This window comes from Schistocerca americana, chromosome 3, assembly GCF_021461395.2.
Source record: "Schistocerca americana isolate TAMUIC-IGC-003095 chromosome 3, iqSchAmer2.1, whole genome shotgun sequence".
Lineage (NCBI taxonomy): Eukaryota > Metazoa > Arthropoda > Insecta > Orthoptera > Acrididae > Schistocerca > Schistocerca americana.
Genome location: NC_060121.1, coordinates 225,614,064 through 225,630,195, shown reverse-complemented (window position 1 = coordinate 225,630,195; position 16,132 = coordinate 225,614,064). Strand labels below are relative to the sequence as shown.

Below are 16,132 nucleotides of genomic sequence, written 5' to 3'. Positions count from 1 at the left end.
CATCCACAGTCTGGGATTTCCACAGAAAACCTTTCATGACATGGGTGGACAAATTGACGAGATGGTCAATTGCAGAATGACACGCTTGAAATCCACACTCTGCAGCGGTTAGTAAATCGTGAGACTCAAGCCACCATAAGAGCCAAGCATGAATCATATATTCCATTACCTTGCAAACACAACTGGTGAGAGAGATGGGGTGGTAGCTAGAAGAAAGGTGTTTGTCCTTACCAGGCTTAGGTATGGGTATGACAGTGGCTTCACACCAGCATCTGGGAAACATGCCCTCTGCCCAGATGTGGTTGTACATATTAAGCTTGCCCGCAGGAGAACGGTGTTGCAACATCTGAATGTGAACAGTGTCTGGCCATGGGGCAGAGGATCAGGATGAAGTGAGAGCACGATCTAGCTCCCTCATAATAAAGGTAGCATTGTAGCATTCACGATTCTGAGAAGAGAAGGATATTGCCTCAGCCTCATCCACTCATTTCCAATGGAAGAAGGCTGGGTGATAGTGGGAAGAGCTCGAAATTTCCGCAAAATAGCAACCCAAGGTGTTGGAGACAGCAATAGGGTCCACGATGACACTGTCTGCTACTGCCAGGCTGGAAATTGGGGACTGGATCTTGGTCCCAGAGAGCTGTCGAAAATTGGCCCACAGGACAGAGGAGGGAGTGGAACTGTTAAAAGAACTAGTAAATGAAATCCAGCTAGCTTTTTTACCATCCCAAATGGCATGACAACACTGTTCACGCATCTGTTTATAATGAACATAGGTTTAATTCGTAGGATGATGGTTAAAAATGCGGAGAGCACATCTCCACACTGTAAGGATAACGTTTGTAAGATAGTCCACCTAGTCATCACAACTGGGGAAATCGTGTTTGTTGAAGGTTGCCAGGAAGGACTAAAGCCGCCACTCGGCCTTAGTGAGCTGCCATTTGGGTGTGCACACATATAGGGTAGGAGTCAGCAAATGGATAGTCTGGTACCGAGCGCCGCGGGTTTCGAATCCGTGCCAGACGGCATGGAACTCGATAACCACTAGAGGTCTCTGCAGCAGTCGCACCATGTGTCATGACTGTGCGCTCCTGGCCTCGAGTTTAATGTGAGGGTGCCACTGTGGAGCATGTGGTCCCAGTGGCCAATAGCGACATACCCTGTTGTGCATTTAGGCGGCTGTCTCTCACTCAGTGAGGCAGTCTGGTATTCACATTGAGTCTGTTGATATCTCACTAACAGACATTGTATTTATGTTGCTTGTGCTTACTTCCTGTTTACAAGTGGACGTAGTTTTGATTTTGTGAGGTTATCTCTTGTGACCCCATTGCTTAATACTTTGTTGTTGATCTTGGTGGTTTGCTTGGTTGTCCATCATCGTGCTTGTCCTTCCATTCCCGTTCGTCTGTTTTGTTTGTTTGTAGGCCACTCCCGTTCGGTCCCAGCGCGCTTTCGTTAGCAGCAACCCCACGACCATTCCTGTTGTGGTTACAACAGATAGCACCCAGGAAATGGTCACTCAAGTAGGTTTCAGAAAGAACGGACCACTTGAGCAAGCTGGGCAGTGCAGAAGGATAGATCCAAATGGGAACAGGTGTACGAGGAGGCAGATAGGAATGTAGGTGCTCCTGTGTTAAGGTAGAAGAGGTTAAGTTAAGAAAATCAGCCAAGAGGACACCTCTCTGACAGGTTCTGGGAGAACCCCAAAGGGGATGGTGTGCATTAAAGTCACCAAGCAGCAGAAATGGGTGAGGTAGCTGCCCAACACGCTGGAGGAAACCTGCCCTGGTGACATAGGTCAAAACAGACCGGGAAGAAATGAGAAAGCTCAAAGCGGTCATGAGGATGCAATTTTGTTTTTATGAAGGCAGAGTACAAGGAGATGCTTCAATTCTAAAAACAGCCATAAATCCTCTTTGTTGGGTCGAAGGCCATGAATGTTCCATTGAAGGAGAGCCATGATGAGGAAGAAATGAAGGGTGTCATCTTGGCGGCTGCTGAGTGCCAGCCTTCGAAAACACTCTGCTACAAGGCACAGAGGCAGGAGGATCCTGCTCCATGAGGTCTACAGAAGCATCGGCTTTCTTGTGCTGCTGGTCTGTGGAGTACAATGCAGAAAAATGGTTGGTGGCGCACACTGGCAGCATGGAGGCTGGCTGGGCGAAGGTATCACGTGATGACACCATTGAAGAGGCTCTTCGAGTCAGTGAAGGAGAAGACCGTTTGTCCGTGTTGGACTTCTTTGAGCCTTTCTGGTAAGCAGAGGAAGACTCAGGTATTGGTTGGCTGGAGGGACATATGAAGTCTTCACGGGAGTACCCCTTCTGCCCTTTCCGGTCTGCCAATTGTGTAGCAGGTGACTCTACCCCTTCAGGCGAGAGTTTGATGGCTCGTTGCACAGCCGGTTGAGGGGACAGTGATGCTACCTTGACACGGGGTGATTTCATAGCCTCAGAGCTGAATTTGAGAATGCATGTCTGCATAGGCACGTCCTTCATGGTGCGAGATGTAGCAAGAGCAGTACTATAAGTGCCAGGTGGTAGAAGCAGGGTTTGCAACTAGCCGATAACTTGCGAATGACTGGGTAAGGAACTTTTTCTTTTACCCGGATCTCCTGGACAGGCCATTGATTGAGATAGGGACAATCTCGAGAGGAGGCTGCATGGTCGCTATTGCAGCTGATACAGTGGGGAGAAGGAGGCAGACGATCGCCCTCGTGCACATCCTTACCACAGGTTAAACATTTGGCCAAGTGTCAACAAGACATTAGAGCGTGGTTGAAATGATGTCGCTGGTAGCAGTGCACTGGGGTTGGAATGTACGGTTGGACTGTGATAACTTCATAGCCTGATTTGAACTTGAATAGAAGACTCACTCTATCAAAGGCGAGAAAAAGAGTTCGTATGGGCACTAAGGAGGAACCTACTTTTTTTATTACCCAATGGAAGGCAATGAGATCCTGATCAGAGGGGTATGTCTGGATTTTGACCTCAGTCAGACTGTCAAGCAGCCTAGTGTAAATAACACCACGGGAAGAAGTTGGAGTTCTACAGACCTCAACATGAACAAGATAGCCATGGAGAAGCAAAGGGGCATGCAGTTGTTGTGCTTGAGAATCAGAAGTAGTCTCCAAAAATAAAGTGCAATTCTGCAAACGAGAGCGGGATTTCATAGGGCCGGCAATTGCATCAACACATTTCTGAATAATAAACGGATTTAACATTATGAAGGACTGGCTGTCTTCAGTATGTGAAACCACAAGGAACCATGGTGCAGCTGGAAGCGTCTTTGAATTGAAATCCCCCACGATTTCCAGCATCTTCAATGGCGCGCTCCTTCCAACTGGGGCCCCCCTTCTCAAGGGGGCGCATCTGCCATAGAAGATTGTTCACCCCTATCGAACACCTCCCTGGCGCCTCAGATTGCCAACCCTGAGCTCCTACAGCTGCAAAACTACATAAATATGAGTCTCAACCTGCAATCATGCACAGTACCATATGCCCACGAACCCAGCTGGTGCGATGTCCGCACCTAGGCTTCCCACTGGAGCGTGTCCCTCTGTACTTTCCCCCGAATGTCTGCAACGTGATGTTCAAGCACTTGTATGGTCTGACCCACCCTAGTATCCATGCAATTGCATATTGCCTGACTGCCATAGTCCTCCACGTGTATACCCACAAGTTTTCTGTTCTTATATTTGCTATGTGTGGAACAGCTGTGCATAATTTTTTACATTTATGATTCATCACATGCCACTCACTGAAATCTGCATTTCTGTGAGGCTACTGTGAGCTATAGGAATTTTTACTGTCCCATGTTAATTTTTATGTAACTGTGTCCAGTTCCAATAAAGGAATGAAAAATCAAGAGTACTTCTGTGTCCTGTTTGCTCCCCATTTTTTTTCTTTTTCTTTTTTTTGTGGCAACACCCGAACATACTATGTACTTTAGAGATATGTTCCCATGTGAACAAGGTTAGTGAATAAAGAATTTACAGTGTTTTAGTCCTGCAATGGTCTACCCTCTTTATTTAGACAACCCCATTGACAGTGAAATTAGTTATTGATTTTTGTGCCCTTTTCTATTGTAGCTGCAAGATAGCGTTTGTAGGATACCCATTCTTGTCACATCTACTTAACTTTTCATTACAAGCTTCCACTGTTAAACCATAGTGTTAATGTACATCCTCATCTGTCTATTCCCTCCTTGTGAACTCCTGTGTCCACCTCAGTGATGGGCATGCAACCCTACAGTACACATGCAATAATCTGTGTTGCAAAAACTGATATGGGATGGCCATGGGATTGTGCTTTCCAATCCCATTAAAAAATTATCTTGAAATTATTTACAAAAGCCTTCCACGTGTTAGGTTGCATTATTGATTTCTTCCCCTTTAGTATGAGTTAGCACAGGTTGTCAAGTTGTAATGCAGTGCCCAGATTCAGGCTTAGAGTTCCCTTTCTTTTCAGCCAGTAGTATTCCATGATGTATGCAGTTCAGTTTTCTTGAGCCAACTCTAGATCTCCTGAGAAATATGATCCAATGCTGACGTGTTGCTTATAGGTGTCTACACCACCATACTGAAAGCTTCATAAACACTGTTACATGGATAGCCAAGAGGTGTGGTGTAGGCAAAAGGAGAGGGAAGGGGCAGCAGTGGGCAGCTGTGACAGACGGATACTTCTCGATGGCCCTGACCCCTGAAGAAAGTCGAACTGGTGGTGAACCTGTTGTGCTGCCCCTAATATGCTGCCCATCAACATCAATAATAAAACAAGATTTAAGAGTATGCTTTGAATGTGAGAGAAAATAAAGAGGATAGTGCGTTTGAAAGAAGGGAAATAAAGTAGTAGCATTAAATTTTTTCTTGTGTTTCCAATTTGTGCATTCCATTTGTTTTGTGTATTCCATTTGTTTTGTGTATTAACAGAACTAGTTTTAGATTTATCTGGTACACCACAAAGATCCTGGATATGTCAGATTAATGATAAAGAATTTGCAGAACAACTGGTTTAAAAATTTGTCTAGTACAGTGGAAGAAGATGTGTTGGATAAGCTTATAGTTTCAACAGTAACATTAATATGAGAAATACTTCTGAAATTAGTACACAGTAAGGAATTATGATATAATTCCAAATACTTAAATTTATGTAGAATGTTGTTTTAGTTTATTGATTTTCAAAACTGTATTAGCTTCAAAACCAGTTGGATGTTATGGGATTCGGCCATGACATTTCCGAACATAGTATTACACAAACCTTTAATTTGAATGAAAGTAGAAATTACTGTGTGATAGGCCATAAAACACGCAACATGAAATATGGAATCTATTGATGCAACCTGCATCTAAGTGCAATGTTTGGTTGTGCTATGTAATTTTCAATTGAGCGAAACAGCACTATTCAGGGTGGAGAAAAGCAGCTATGTTTGGAAATCATTACACAAGAAGATTAGGAATTGTCATATGAGGTGCGTGACCACTAAAGTAGGCAGAAAGTATGTCATGGACAAGGGCAAAAGTGGCATCTTGAATGTTCTAGAAAGTTGGTGTAGGGACAATTCTGACAAAACTAATGAGACATAGTTTGGGGAAAGAGAGAGACATCTTGGATGCAGCAGAATGAGCACACCCATATCTCTGTATTGAGGGATACTAAATAGCCTGTCAGTAAAAATACTGTATTGATATGAAATATATACCCAAAAATTCTCACAACAGTTGCTCACTGCTGGTTTTTTTATCTCCTATTGGTGTTGCTAGTTCATAGAGTGGAGAGTCAATTACTCAGAAGGTAGCTCCTATAAAGGTTCCTTGAATTCTGGTATGACACACATATCTCTGTGATTTATACTTATGTATGCCAAATTAACAGGAAGACAGAGGGGCTCAACAATACAGTCTGTTTCTACTTGATGAATTTGATACTCATATGCTGGCCATCAATCTCTTCCCTGGGTAATAATTTCATTCAAAGTGTATATACATGTCAGCAGCACGAGCACAACATCAGAACATTTACAGTGTAAGGGAGGAAGCTGAGTGTTGCAGACTGCAGCATTGTTGAAAGTGTGACTGGTTGAACTAAACAGGTGGGTTTGCTTAAGATGCATTCAGATTGCCCATAGCTCAGCCAGCCGCCATTGTGGAGGGTTCTTTTGTTGTGTTTTGTACTTCTTATATAACTTGTAAAAATTGGTGAAAAATTAAGAGATGAGTGAATAAGTTACAGAGTACACATCAACACTCTGAACATAAGACAACGAAACAAAGTCTGAATTTAATTTCCTTATGTTTCCAGTCATGTCAAGTGATTGTGCATCCGCAAGATTCATTGTCAAGTGGTTACTTTTGCCATGTGGTTGCTGCTCTCATCCTTATAAAACCATTGTACTAACCATGACATTACCAGTGCTCAGTCCACCACTATAAGAGGTAGCCAACGTGGCTGGAGGTCCAAAAGATCAGCTATAGTGCTATGAGACCATGCATTCATTCAGAATAAAATCTAGATGAGAACACTATTTGTGTCTGTATTGTTATTGTGTAAATCACAGTTCAGCTAAAACTGTTATTTATTATTAGCAATGAAAACCACTAGGGAGGAAATATACTGAGAAGTGTGAGTAAGAATTCAAAGATTCTTCAGGACACCACTGGATAATGCGCAGTTATATAACTTTATACAATATCCTTATTGATCTCTTCGGCTGAATAAGTGCTCTATTTGCTTTAAGTGAGCTGCCCAGAAGATAATTCCATAAGTCAACAAAGTGTGAAAATATGTCAACATACTTGTCTTTAAATCAACACAATGAGTGATACTTCTGGGGGCAAAACATGCTAAACTAAGCTTCTTGATTAATTATTTACCTGTTACCTCAAATTTATGAATATAATAGAGGGAAACATTCCACGTGGGAAAAATATTTCTAAAAACAAAGATGATGAGACTTACCAAACAAAAGCGCTAGCAGGTCGATAGACTTGTGTGTATGTTTGTGTGTCTATCGACCTGCCAGCGCTTTTGTTTGGTAAGTCTCATCATCTTTGTTTTTAGATATATTTTACCTCAAATTTAGTATGTTGTGTAATTGAACCCTGAGCAGTTTTATAAACACTGCTTCATTTAGTGTATGTATCATTAACATCGTAAATTGCTTGAAACTCCATAGAAGGTCTATGAGTTTTTATGAGATTAAGACTTTAAACTCTTTACTGGGAGCCAATTGTAAGTCTATAGCTACCTTAAGCCACTACTGGCTATGATTTTTTCTTACTTTGTATATTTTTCTACAAACTTCTCAATGGTTTGACAGTGATGATGTTATTTTTAAATAACAAATTTTATCGCAGTATACAGTTCCCTATAAATTTCACTCTAGTTAATCTAACGTAAATGGCCTCAGCTGCCAGAGACTGCGATGTGTGTGTGTGTGTGTGTGTGTGTGTGTGTGTGTAAGTAAGCTCACTTTCCGAGTCTTCTTGCTGTGCCAAAAGCAACTTAGCATCTCCGCTATATGGTTAGAAGCAACTATCCTTTTCATAATATCGTTACTTGAACAATAGTTTGGTCTGGAGTCATTAATTACCCTGACTGATTGCCATAGAGTTGGCGCAGTGCTATAATACAATATGCTGACTGTGTGTGCATTCATTGCCAGATAAAAATTTATTTGATCAATATGAACTTCATTGAAGAACACATTATTAGTCAGGGTGCTGATGTATTGCATAATGAAAGGTAAACTGCTGGAATAAAATGGTAGAGTTCAAATAATGTTAGATATTTTGTCAGACTCCTTTGGCAAGCATACCTTAAAACTTCCACATCAGACCTTGTTTTGATCAGATATATATCCTAAGAACAGTCAAGATGAGTTGTATAGAGCTCAAAGTTTCCAAGTGATGACCTGTATGCAGTTACAATTATAAATGAAATATTTATCATTGTTGGCTCAGAACCACATGCTTGATATATGGAAAGTTTTCAGACATGTGTAAACTTGTAGGCTTATGATTTTTCTGTTGCTATGTGCTACTCTATCACATTCTTCCCAATTGTCTTCATGTAGATCAATTTTTACTTAAGTTTAGGTATATATGGTCGTTTACTGTCATTCAGTAATGGGGAATTTAAGGTAGTTGCAAAACATCGTAACCACAGCAATTTGTACATATTACTGAACCTTCCCAGTCTTTATGTGATCCACAATTCGGGGAAAAAGAATTGTGTCAACACACCTTTTTTTTTTTTTTTTTTTCGGTTCCAGCAGATGACAATGTTCATGCATGTAATGCGAAGTACTGGTACTTCGCACTTTGAGAATACCTTCACAAGTCAAGCTAATTCTGAATTTGTGGCGAAAAAATTGAAAGAAAAACAAAAAAAAACACGGTAGACAGAAGTAGTAACTAAAACATACCGAGCTGTTTCAGTTTAATCTGTGAAACGACATGTACTAAACTGCAGTGCATTTAATATTTATCATAAATATGCCCACTAATGCAACTAGGCTAGGCGAAAATTACGACTTATGATAACTGAAGAAAACTTCACAAGCAAAGATCGCTAAAAAATAATTTTATTGCATGACCAAATTTGACAGGGTTACACTGTCACCATCGATCGAATGTTATACTTCAAAATTTTTACAACATATTTAAAGAGTAAGACCTTACGATGTCTCTGTTGAAATCGGTCATAAAACAAAATACTTTTTAAGCGGTCTTAGCTTGTGAAGTTTTCAATTATCATAGACTGCAGATCGCCCGCAGACTGACAATGTCAAGAATGTAATATATTCCAAGGTATTGCTGATTATTATAACTGCTAGTCTTCAATTAAAAAAGAAAAATAATTAATATGATTGCGCCATGTTTTCCATTCATATCAATATTTTAAGACTCATCAAATGTCTTCTACCTGGATGAAAGATTTTTCCGATTGACATCGTATGATAACCATTTTGTTTGAAATACTGGGGTAATGTCGTAAAATTGCCAGCCGTCTCTCGCCAGTAGCTGTAGAAATCATACAACCGAATACTGTCGGGGCGTCTGCTGGTCAGAAATGAATTTCGACTTGGAGCGCACAGCGCTTGCTAGGAACAGAAAATAATGAAACAGAATCAGGACGGTTAATTATTTGATTTTAGGCTTTTGGTAAAATTAATACCTGGGCAAAGGCATGTTTGAATACGACGCTCTTTTTTGCAAGTGCGTTAATGTGGGGTGTGTGAGCATTTACATCATTATAGCAACCAAGTGCGGGACGTAAATCGTCAACAACTATGAACAGTATATTCTTCTTGACTGCTCTGCCGGTACTATTGACGATGACGAGAAAAAGCAGACACCTAACTACGGACAACATGTCTACTACACAAAGCTACTTTCGCTTGTGCTTTGTTTACTCATATCAGCTGATTTGCAGTAGCCAAGAGAAGTTATGCAACCAAAGTTATTTATGTTGTCGGACGAACAGCACTTTTTTCGCCCTCAGATCTATTTCGTGTAATAAATTGTTTTATTTTTTAACGTTACATGCATTAAAAAATGTTAATTGGTTTGTTGTGTGACAAAACTAAAAAAGTTTGTCAGCATTCGCAATGGCCTTGACGTCATAGTTTACTACAGCTGTCAGGACTGACGCAGTGGAGTGGAATGTAGCTTTATGGAAGTTGTCAAAATACAACAGATGTAGGTGAAAATGTTAGTATCTTGTGTACGCACTTTTAATATCGGGCAAAACTGTTGCACTACTAAAAAACTGAAAGATGCACTTTGTGTGTTTGCGTTGACAAGGGTACCATTAAGGCTTTGTTGTAGGACAGTACCTTTTGTTATGCGTCCAAATGCATTCCAAGAAGAATTCACACACACAAAAGAAATAGCAAACAAATTAATCGTACAACGTTATGAAGTATCAACATTTGTTTTTGGATGGCGGAATTGCATTTAAAATCGTTTGTGCATTTTCAGTTGTACAATGTCTGCTGAATCTCCTCGTAAATCCGTAAACCCAGCTGGAAATGTCGTCTTGCCACAGCCAGTTAGCGACAGATCCATAATTGAAAGCGTCGCAGGATTCATCAATGAAGTTGTACCACAGGTGAAAATATGTAAAGCATATTGTGGCAAGACATAGCTCTTCAGAATTTGTGGTTTAAGTATACTAACTTTTGTATTTCCCATAGAGTTATTCAAGTTTGCCCCTGACTGAGGCAAGAGAAGTCATTACATGGGCGCGATTTGAAAATGCAGATATAAATGATCCAGCTTTGTATCCAGATTCGTCTGATGACAGAAATGGTACTCCACCACTGCTTCTTATATTGGGCTATGGCAATGGCATCCAGGTTAGTTTAAACCCAATCAAATAACATATCTTGAAATATCTATTTTTGTTGTTTGAGAGTTGTCATTACTTGGACAGTTTATATATCGTGTAGAACAGGGCCTATACAAACTATTTTATTTTGCCTCTGTTTTTGTAAAACCTTTACAATTACATTGTCCTTGTTCCATATAATGTATCCATTTTCAGTATGTTTTCCAAAAGGGAGGAAAAAATCTCAAATTTCAAACTCAGGTTTTTCTGCTCACTTATGTAGACAGATAGCTACATTGACTCTATTTGTAATTTTCTTTCATAGATCCATAATGGGGTAATGTTCAAGGGTATAAAATGTCATAGAAACAAAAGTGCATTATAAATATTTACAAAAGTGAACATTTCCACTGTTGTCACACCTGGAAATATCTCAAAACTTACATCATATCAGAATATTAAATGTTACGCAATAGATGTAAAATAAGTTTGTATCAATGTGATTATAATACCTTTACTATCACTCTTCTCAGCTGCCTTCCTCCAGTTAGGTTGGTCAGCTGTGTTTTCACATACTGTACGGTGAATTACAAATGATATTTATTGGTCAATGATTGACACTTTCATGACACGTGGTTGTAAATTTTTATTGTGGAATATTAGCAGACAATGAATTTGCTAAAGAAACAGAATAAATGTGCTAGTGTTCTCATAATATTGGTTTTGTTTGAAATTTTTATATGATTAAGTAGTACTTATTAGTTAATATCTTCTTTAGTGTTAAATTTTAATTGTACAAGGATTTATATACATTGCTTCCATAAAACTCCTTAGTTGCAACTACCCTATTGTGTGCTATTATTGTTCTGTGTTTTGTCTGTCTCAGAATGTTTACTGTTTTGATTTACATTATAGGCTCGGTAGTGTCTGAACTTCAGGTTGGGTATGTACTTGTTAGGGGTACTTTGTACCATATCTTTAAGAGAGGTGAATCTGTAATACAGAGTCTCAGTGTCATCTGAACAGCTTCTTGTTTAGGAAAAAAATTGTCAATCTTTGGAAAATTTTGATGTGCTGATTTTTTTTTTTTTTTTTCCCTCTAATTTGCATGCAGTGGTAACTAGAATATTGAACTACAAATCTTTCAGTTTTTAAGTTGGTTAGTACATTTAGCCATGAATCAATGCAGTATATTTATCAGAGAGAGAACAATCTTAAATTATGTGTAACTTTTTGTCAAGAATGATAAATACTTTGGAATGTTACACTCATTTTAACCAATGAATTTTTGAATGAGTGTACAAAACTGTAGAATTGGATGTCAGTAGTTAAAACTTTGTGAAATTACATTTGGTAAGCCTTTTAATGTATATTCAAAATTTCAACAAAATCTGAGATGGTAAGGAAGGGACACTAGACCAGTTGACACTGAATGGACCAGTAGGAATGTGAATGAACTACTACAAACAGCACAGTGCAACCACTATCAAAGCCACAGTGAATATAAAGGCAAGACTTGAGTAGTATAAATATGCAGAATAACAGGAACAAACATACAAAGCAAACAAGTCCACTAAACATAAGCTCTAAAATGTATGCCTTGAGGACTATGAGCACTTCTTCATCTTTTGTGCTATGAAACAAATCTCTTGCTTTCCATATTTTGAGAGGTGGTGCTGTGGATCAAAGCAGGGGGGGGGGGGGGGGGGAGACATCTCTTCTACTGAGCAAGTGCTCATAGCTCTTAAGGTATGTATTTTAGAGATCATGTTTACTAGACTTTTTTGCATCAAATGAGCATTCCTGTTATTACTCATATATTTAATTAACCTGATCTGATTAGGGTCATCAGACCCTCTCTTACACCGAACCAGGGTTTCACACATGCAGTTCCTTTTCATAATATCACAATTTCTAGGAAACAACAATTTTAATATGACACATAATACTGCAATGATTTGAGTGTCTGTAGAGATAATGTGAGTAAATAACACTGGCTATGAACTAATAAAGTTAATACTGCCAGTGTGTCTACTATTGTTGCTGCTACCACTAATACTGGTGGTGGTGGTGGTGGTGGTGGTAACAATAATAGTGGCAGGTATAAAAAGAATTTATGGGCCAAGATAGGTGTTTCCTGATACAATGAGTTCTGGGGAAAAGAAATTTAAGGACACTGCAGCAGCTAAGAATACTGGAGAATGAGGAATTCTAGCTGCAGAGAAGAATTACGGGGGCAATGAGTGCCTACAGGGACAGTAGTAATCATTATTGTTGCTTCAGTAGACAGTCATTAACTGTCTTTTGAAGTTGGAGATATTCAATTCAAGAATGAATGAATGATTCAATCAATCTAATATAATATGGGCAGTTATTGCAGTACCTGCTACTGAGAAGGACTTCGAGAAGTGGCTGAAAGATGGAGTTGGACAAAAAGAATTTTGATCTCTTGGGAATGGGTGTTTGGGCTATGTTGTTCAGAGGACAGGCAACAGAGAAGACAGAGGCTATGGAAATCTCTGTGCTTGTCTGTATACAGCCAGGATAGCTGTGTGTATAATGGTTAAATATGATCGAAGAGTCAAACATTACAGATATATTGAACACAAGCATTCACTGTGAGCTTTCTTGAGAAAAACTTTGCTGGATAACATCACTATGATCCATAGTTGTAAGTCTAAGTTTTTGTACAAGTTTGTTTTTCAGGTCGAGAAGGAAGATCTTTTTATATTTTTGTAGATGCTGATGCCTTCTTGCGCGTTGAAGTTATGTGCTCAGTCCCGTTTAGGTTCTAATGTATTATTACTCCTAGATCCTTTGCTTATGGGATTCTCGATAACTGCCTTCAGGTTGATTTGTTTTGCTTTCAGATATGACTGGGGGTTTGTGGGGAGGGGGGGGGTCATCAGAATACATGTATTATTTGTAATAGGACAGAAGTACTATGAAAAAGAGTATAGGACCTCATACTGAAACCTGAGGGACACTGATACTGTCCGCCTCTATTGTGACTTTATGGTGCGGGACGTGATGTATTACTGGTGAGATGTCAGGTATGAACGAAACCATTGCACAGCAGTTGCCAAGAAATTTAGGCTGCTAAGTTTGGAAAGTAAAATGTCAAAGTTGACTGCATCAAAGTCTTTGCTGAACTCTAAGAAGCACATGATAGTCTCATTTTGTGCATCCGTAGCTAGCTTCAGATCATGTGTTACCTTTATTATGGCAGATGTTGTACTGCAACATTACGGAAGACTGAATGGTATTTGTCTAGTAGGTCAGTAATCAGAGGGTGCTATGGCAGTGTCCTGTTTGAGTAGCGTCTTATTAAGTGTCTGTTTCCAAGCCTCGGGGAAAACATTTGGGGTTTAGGAATGGTTAAAGATATCTGGTATAGTGGGCAGTAGCGGATGAATAATAATCTTCTCATTTGGACTGCAATACCATTGTGTCCAGTAGATGCTGATCTGATATGCATGATAGTTTTTTTTATGCAGTTGCAGGTAGCATACTTAAGATAGAATTTTCCATGGCTGCAGTCGTTTACCCCCATGAAGTAATTGTATGAGTCTCTGTTTCATTTGCGGTTCAATTGTGGTTCTGCATAATGTGAAATACAGGTTCAGTTCTTTGCCTGGGACAATGGAATCAGCTGCAGCTTTTACTTGCCTACACCAAGGCCACACAATTTTTTCCATAGGATGGCTGTCAGTTTCAGTTGTCCATTAATGTATGGGTGTGCTTGAGTTTAGCATTTCTCACGGCTCGAATGACTGTTCAGCTTCTGCTTCTAAGCAGTATGATTTTGATGCATAGGGAGGGGTTTGGATGCTCGACGTGCAGCATCTGAGATTCATGTGACCTCTTAGTTCTACAATTTGCCAAGATGCTGCTTTCCTTCTTATTTTTTCAGTCTCTAGGGGAGCATATTCATCATATAGTTGAGTAAGTTCATTAGTAAATCCATGAAGTTTTTCATTCATATCTGAGAAGGGAACAGAATATGACTCCCAAACTATTTCTTGCACCTCAGTTGCAAGTTCAGATAAATTAATGTGTTTGAAGTCTCCGTATGTATTCAGTTGTAGTTTCTTTCTGGGACATTCTAGTGTGTATGTCATGAAGTGTCTGGTGGAATTTTAGGTAGAGCATATTTTTATAATTGTTAACACTTCATTTAAGACTAATCAAAGTAAGATGTTTAAGTGAAAGAGACCTGTAGACAATGACACATATTAGACAGATTATGTAATGGTAAGACAGAGTTTTTGAAACCGGATTTTAAATTTTAAAATGTTCCAGGAACAGGTGAGGATATTGATTATAGTTTATTCGTTGTGTAGAATAAAACTGAAGAAATTGCAGAAAAAATGGAAAATTACAGAGATGGTACCTGGGATTAGACAATATGTCTATGGAGGGTTTTCCTTACAAAACACTTGTGCAACCCATTTCAGTATCATCTGTGTAGGACCCACACCAAGTAGGTCTAACAGGAAATATGAAATATGTACTAATGTAAGATGAGTAGCATGAATGGTCACGTTTGTTTAATCCTACCAGGGAAAACATCATGGAAATACTGAAAATCATTAACTGGTAGGCACTTCAATATAATTGTCAACTATTCTGTGAAAGCTTGCTTACAAAATTTTGAGATCCATATGAAGTGAGAAATCATGGTACCCTACGTATTACTCTGGTAGGGACAATGTAGATATGATTAGATTAATTGCAACACACACAGTGGTATTGAGGCCGTAATCCTTCCCGCACTCCATATGTGACTATAACAGGAAGAAACCCTAATATATGGTATAATGGATAGTACCGACTGCCATTCACTTGACAGTGGTTTGCAGTTTGTGGATATGGAAGTAGAAGAAAACCACAGTATACATACACATGTGTCACTTTCATTCGACTAAGTGTGTAGGTTGGTGTCCAGTTGTCACCACAAATGCACACATCATTGCAGCTCGTGTAGAGTTCTGTCATTGTCATAAACAGCCATACAGTCCTACTGAGCTTGGTTGGCCGATTTCCATGGCCTCCGTTCCAAAAGTCAGTTTGTTACTGATGTTCAACATTTTTCCTATGCTGATTCTACGGTCTCTGATGACAGTTGGCTGCTGACAAGGAAGCATGTCAATATGCACTACAGTGTATGAATCTATCTTTGGCTGAAGTGTTAAATGTTGCTCAAACTTTCAAGGTAACACATGCAGCAGGTGTTCAGACTGAGGGTTGGTGTGATATCACCACAGAGGCTCCTGTCCCTGATCGTCGTGCGTTAGTTAGTTCTCTACAGGAGGACAGCGTGGTATGGGTTCAAACTCAGTCTCTGTTCCACACTGGACAGTGATGTGCTCAACAACAACAACAACAACAACAACAATATGAACCACCACCACAGCAGCAGCAGTGCTCTGCCCTCCCGTATTGCCCATGATACTTTGTCCAACATGACAGGGCCACGCACCCGAAGTGCTGGGTGACTTGCAACAACTGTAGGAAAAAACGACATATAGCATATGTGTGTCATTCCCAGCCTCCTGATGCAGACATGGACATTGATGTCAATTGTGTGTCTGCAGTGCTCACGACTCATAACAAACTGAAGTGTGATTGATGGGACAAAGTGGCCAGACTTCATGTGGACACGGGTGCAGCCGTGACTTTACTGAACTCACAAACTTATGTGGATTTGGGTTCTCTGTAATTATTTCTGGTTCTCAACAACAGCAGCATATTTAAATTTTAGGGCAATTTACTGCTTCCACTACGTATGAAGCTGTGGG

General features: G+C 39.7%; 2 protein-coding genes across 3 annotated transcripts in view; one reads left to right on the top strand and one right to left on the bottom strand.

The window, feature by feature from the left end:
- Positions 1-9,388, bottom strand: part of LOC124605638 (iduronate 2-sulfatase) — a 121,126-nt gene extending 111,738 nt beyond the window's left edge. Inside the window, exons 1-2 of the mRNA XM_047137457.1 lie at positions 9,177-9,388; positions 8,925-9,102 (exon numbers count right to left, since the gene is read on the bottom strand). Coding sequence (XP_046993413.1) covers positions 8,925-9,102; positions 9,177-9,374 — 376 coding nt within the window. The 5' untranslated portion in view covers positions 9,375-9,388. The remainder of the gene's footprint in view (positions 1-8,924; positions 9,103-9,176) is intronic.
- Positions 9,389-9,532: 144 nt separating this feature from the next.
- The window catches only part of LOC124605637 (breast carcinoma-amplified sequence 3 homolog), a 119,911-nt gene continuing 113,311 nt past the window's right edge, over positions 9,533-16,132 (top strand). Inside the window, exons 1-3 of one of the 2 annotated variants that reach the window (XM_047137456.1) lie at positions 9,533-9,712; positions 9,983-10,112; positions 10,198-10,359. In XM_047137456.1, coding sequence (XP_046993412.1) covers positions 9,990-10,112; positions 10,198-10,359 — 285 coding nt within the window. In that variant the 5' untranslated portion in view covers positions 9,533-9,712; positions 9,983-9,989. The remainder of the gene's footprint in view (positions 9,713-9,982; positions 10,113-10,197; positions 10,360-16,132) is intronic. The other variant, XM_047137455.1, reaches the window with a different exon arrangement.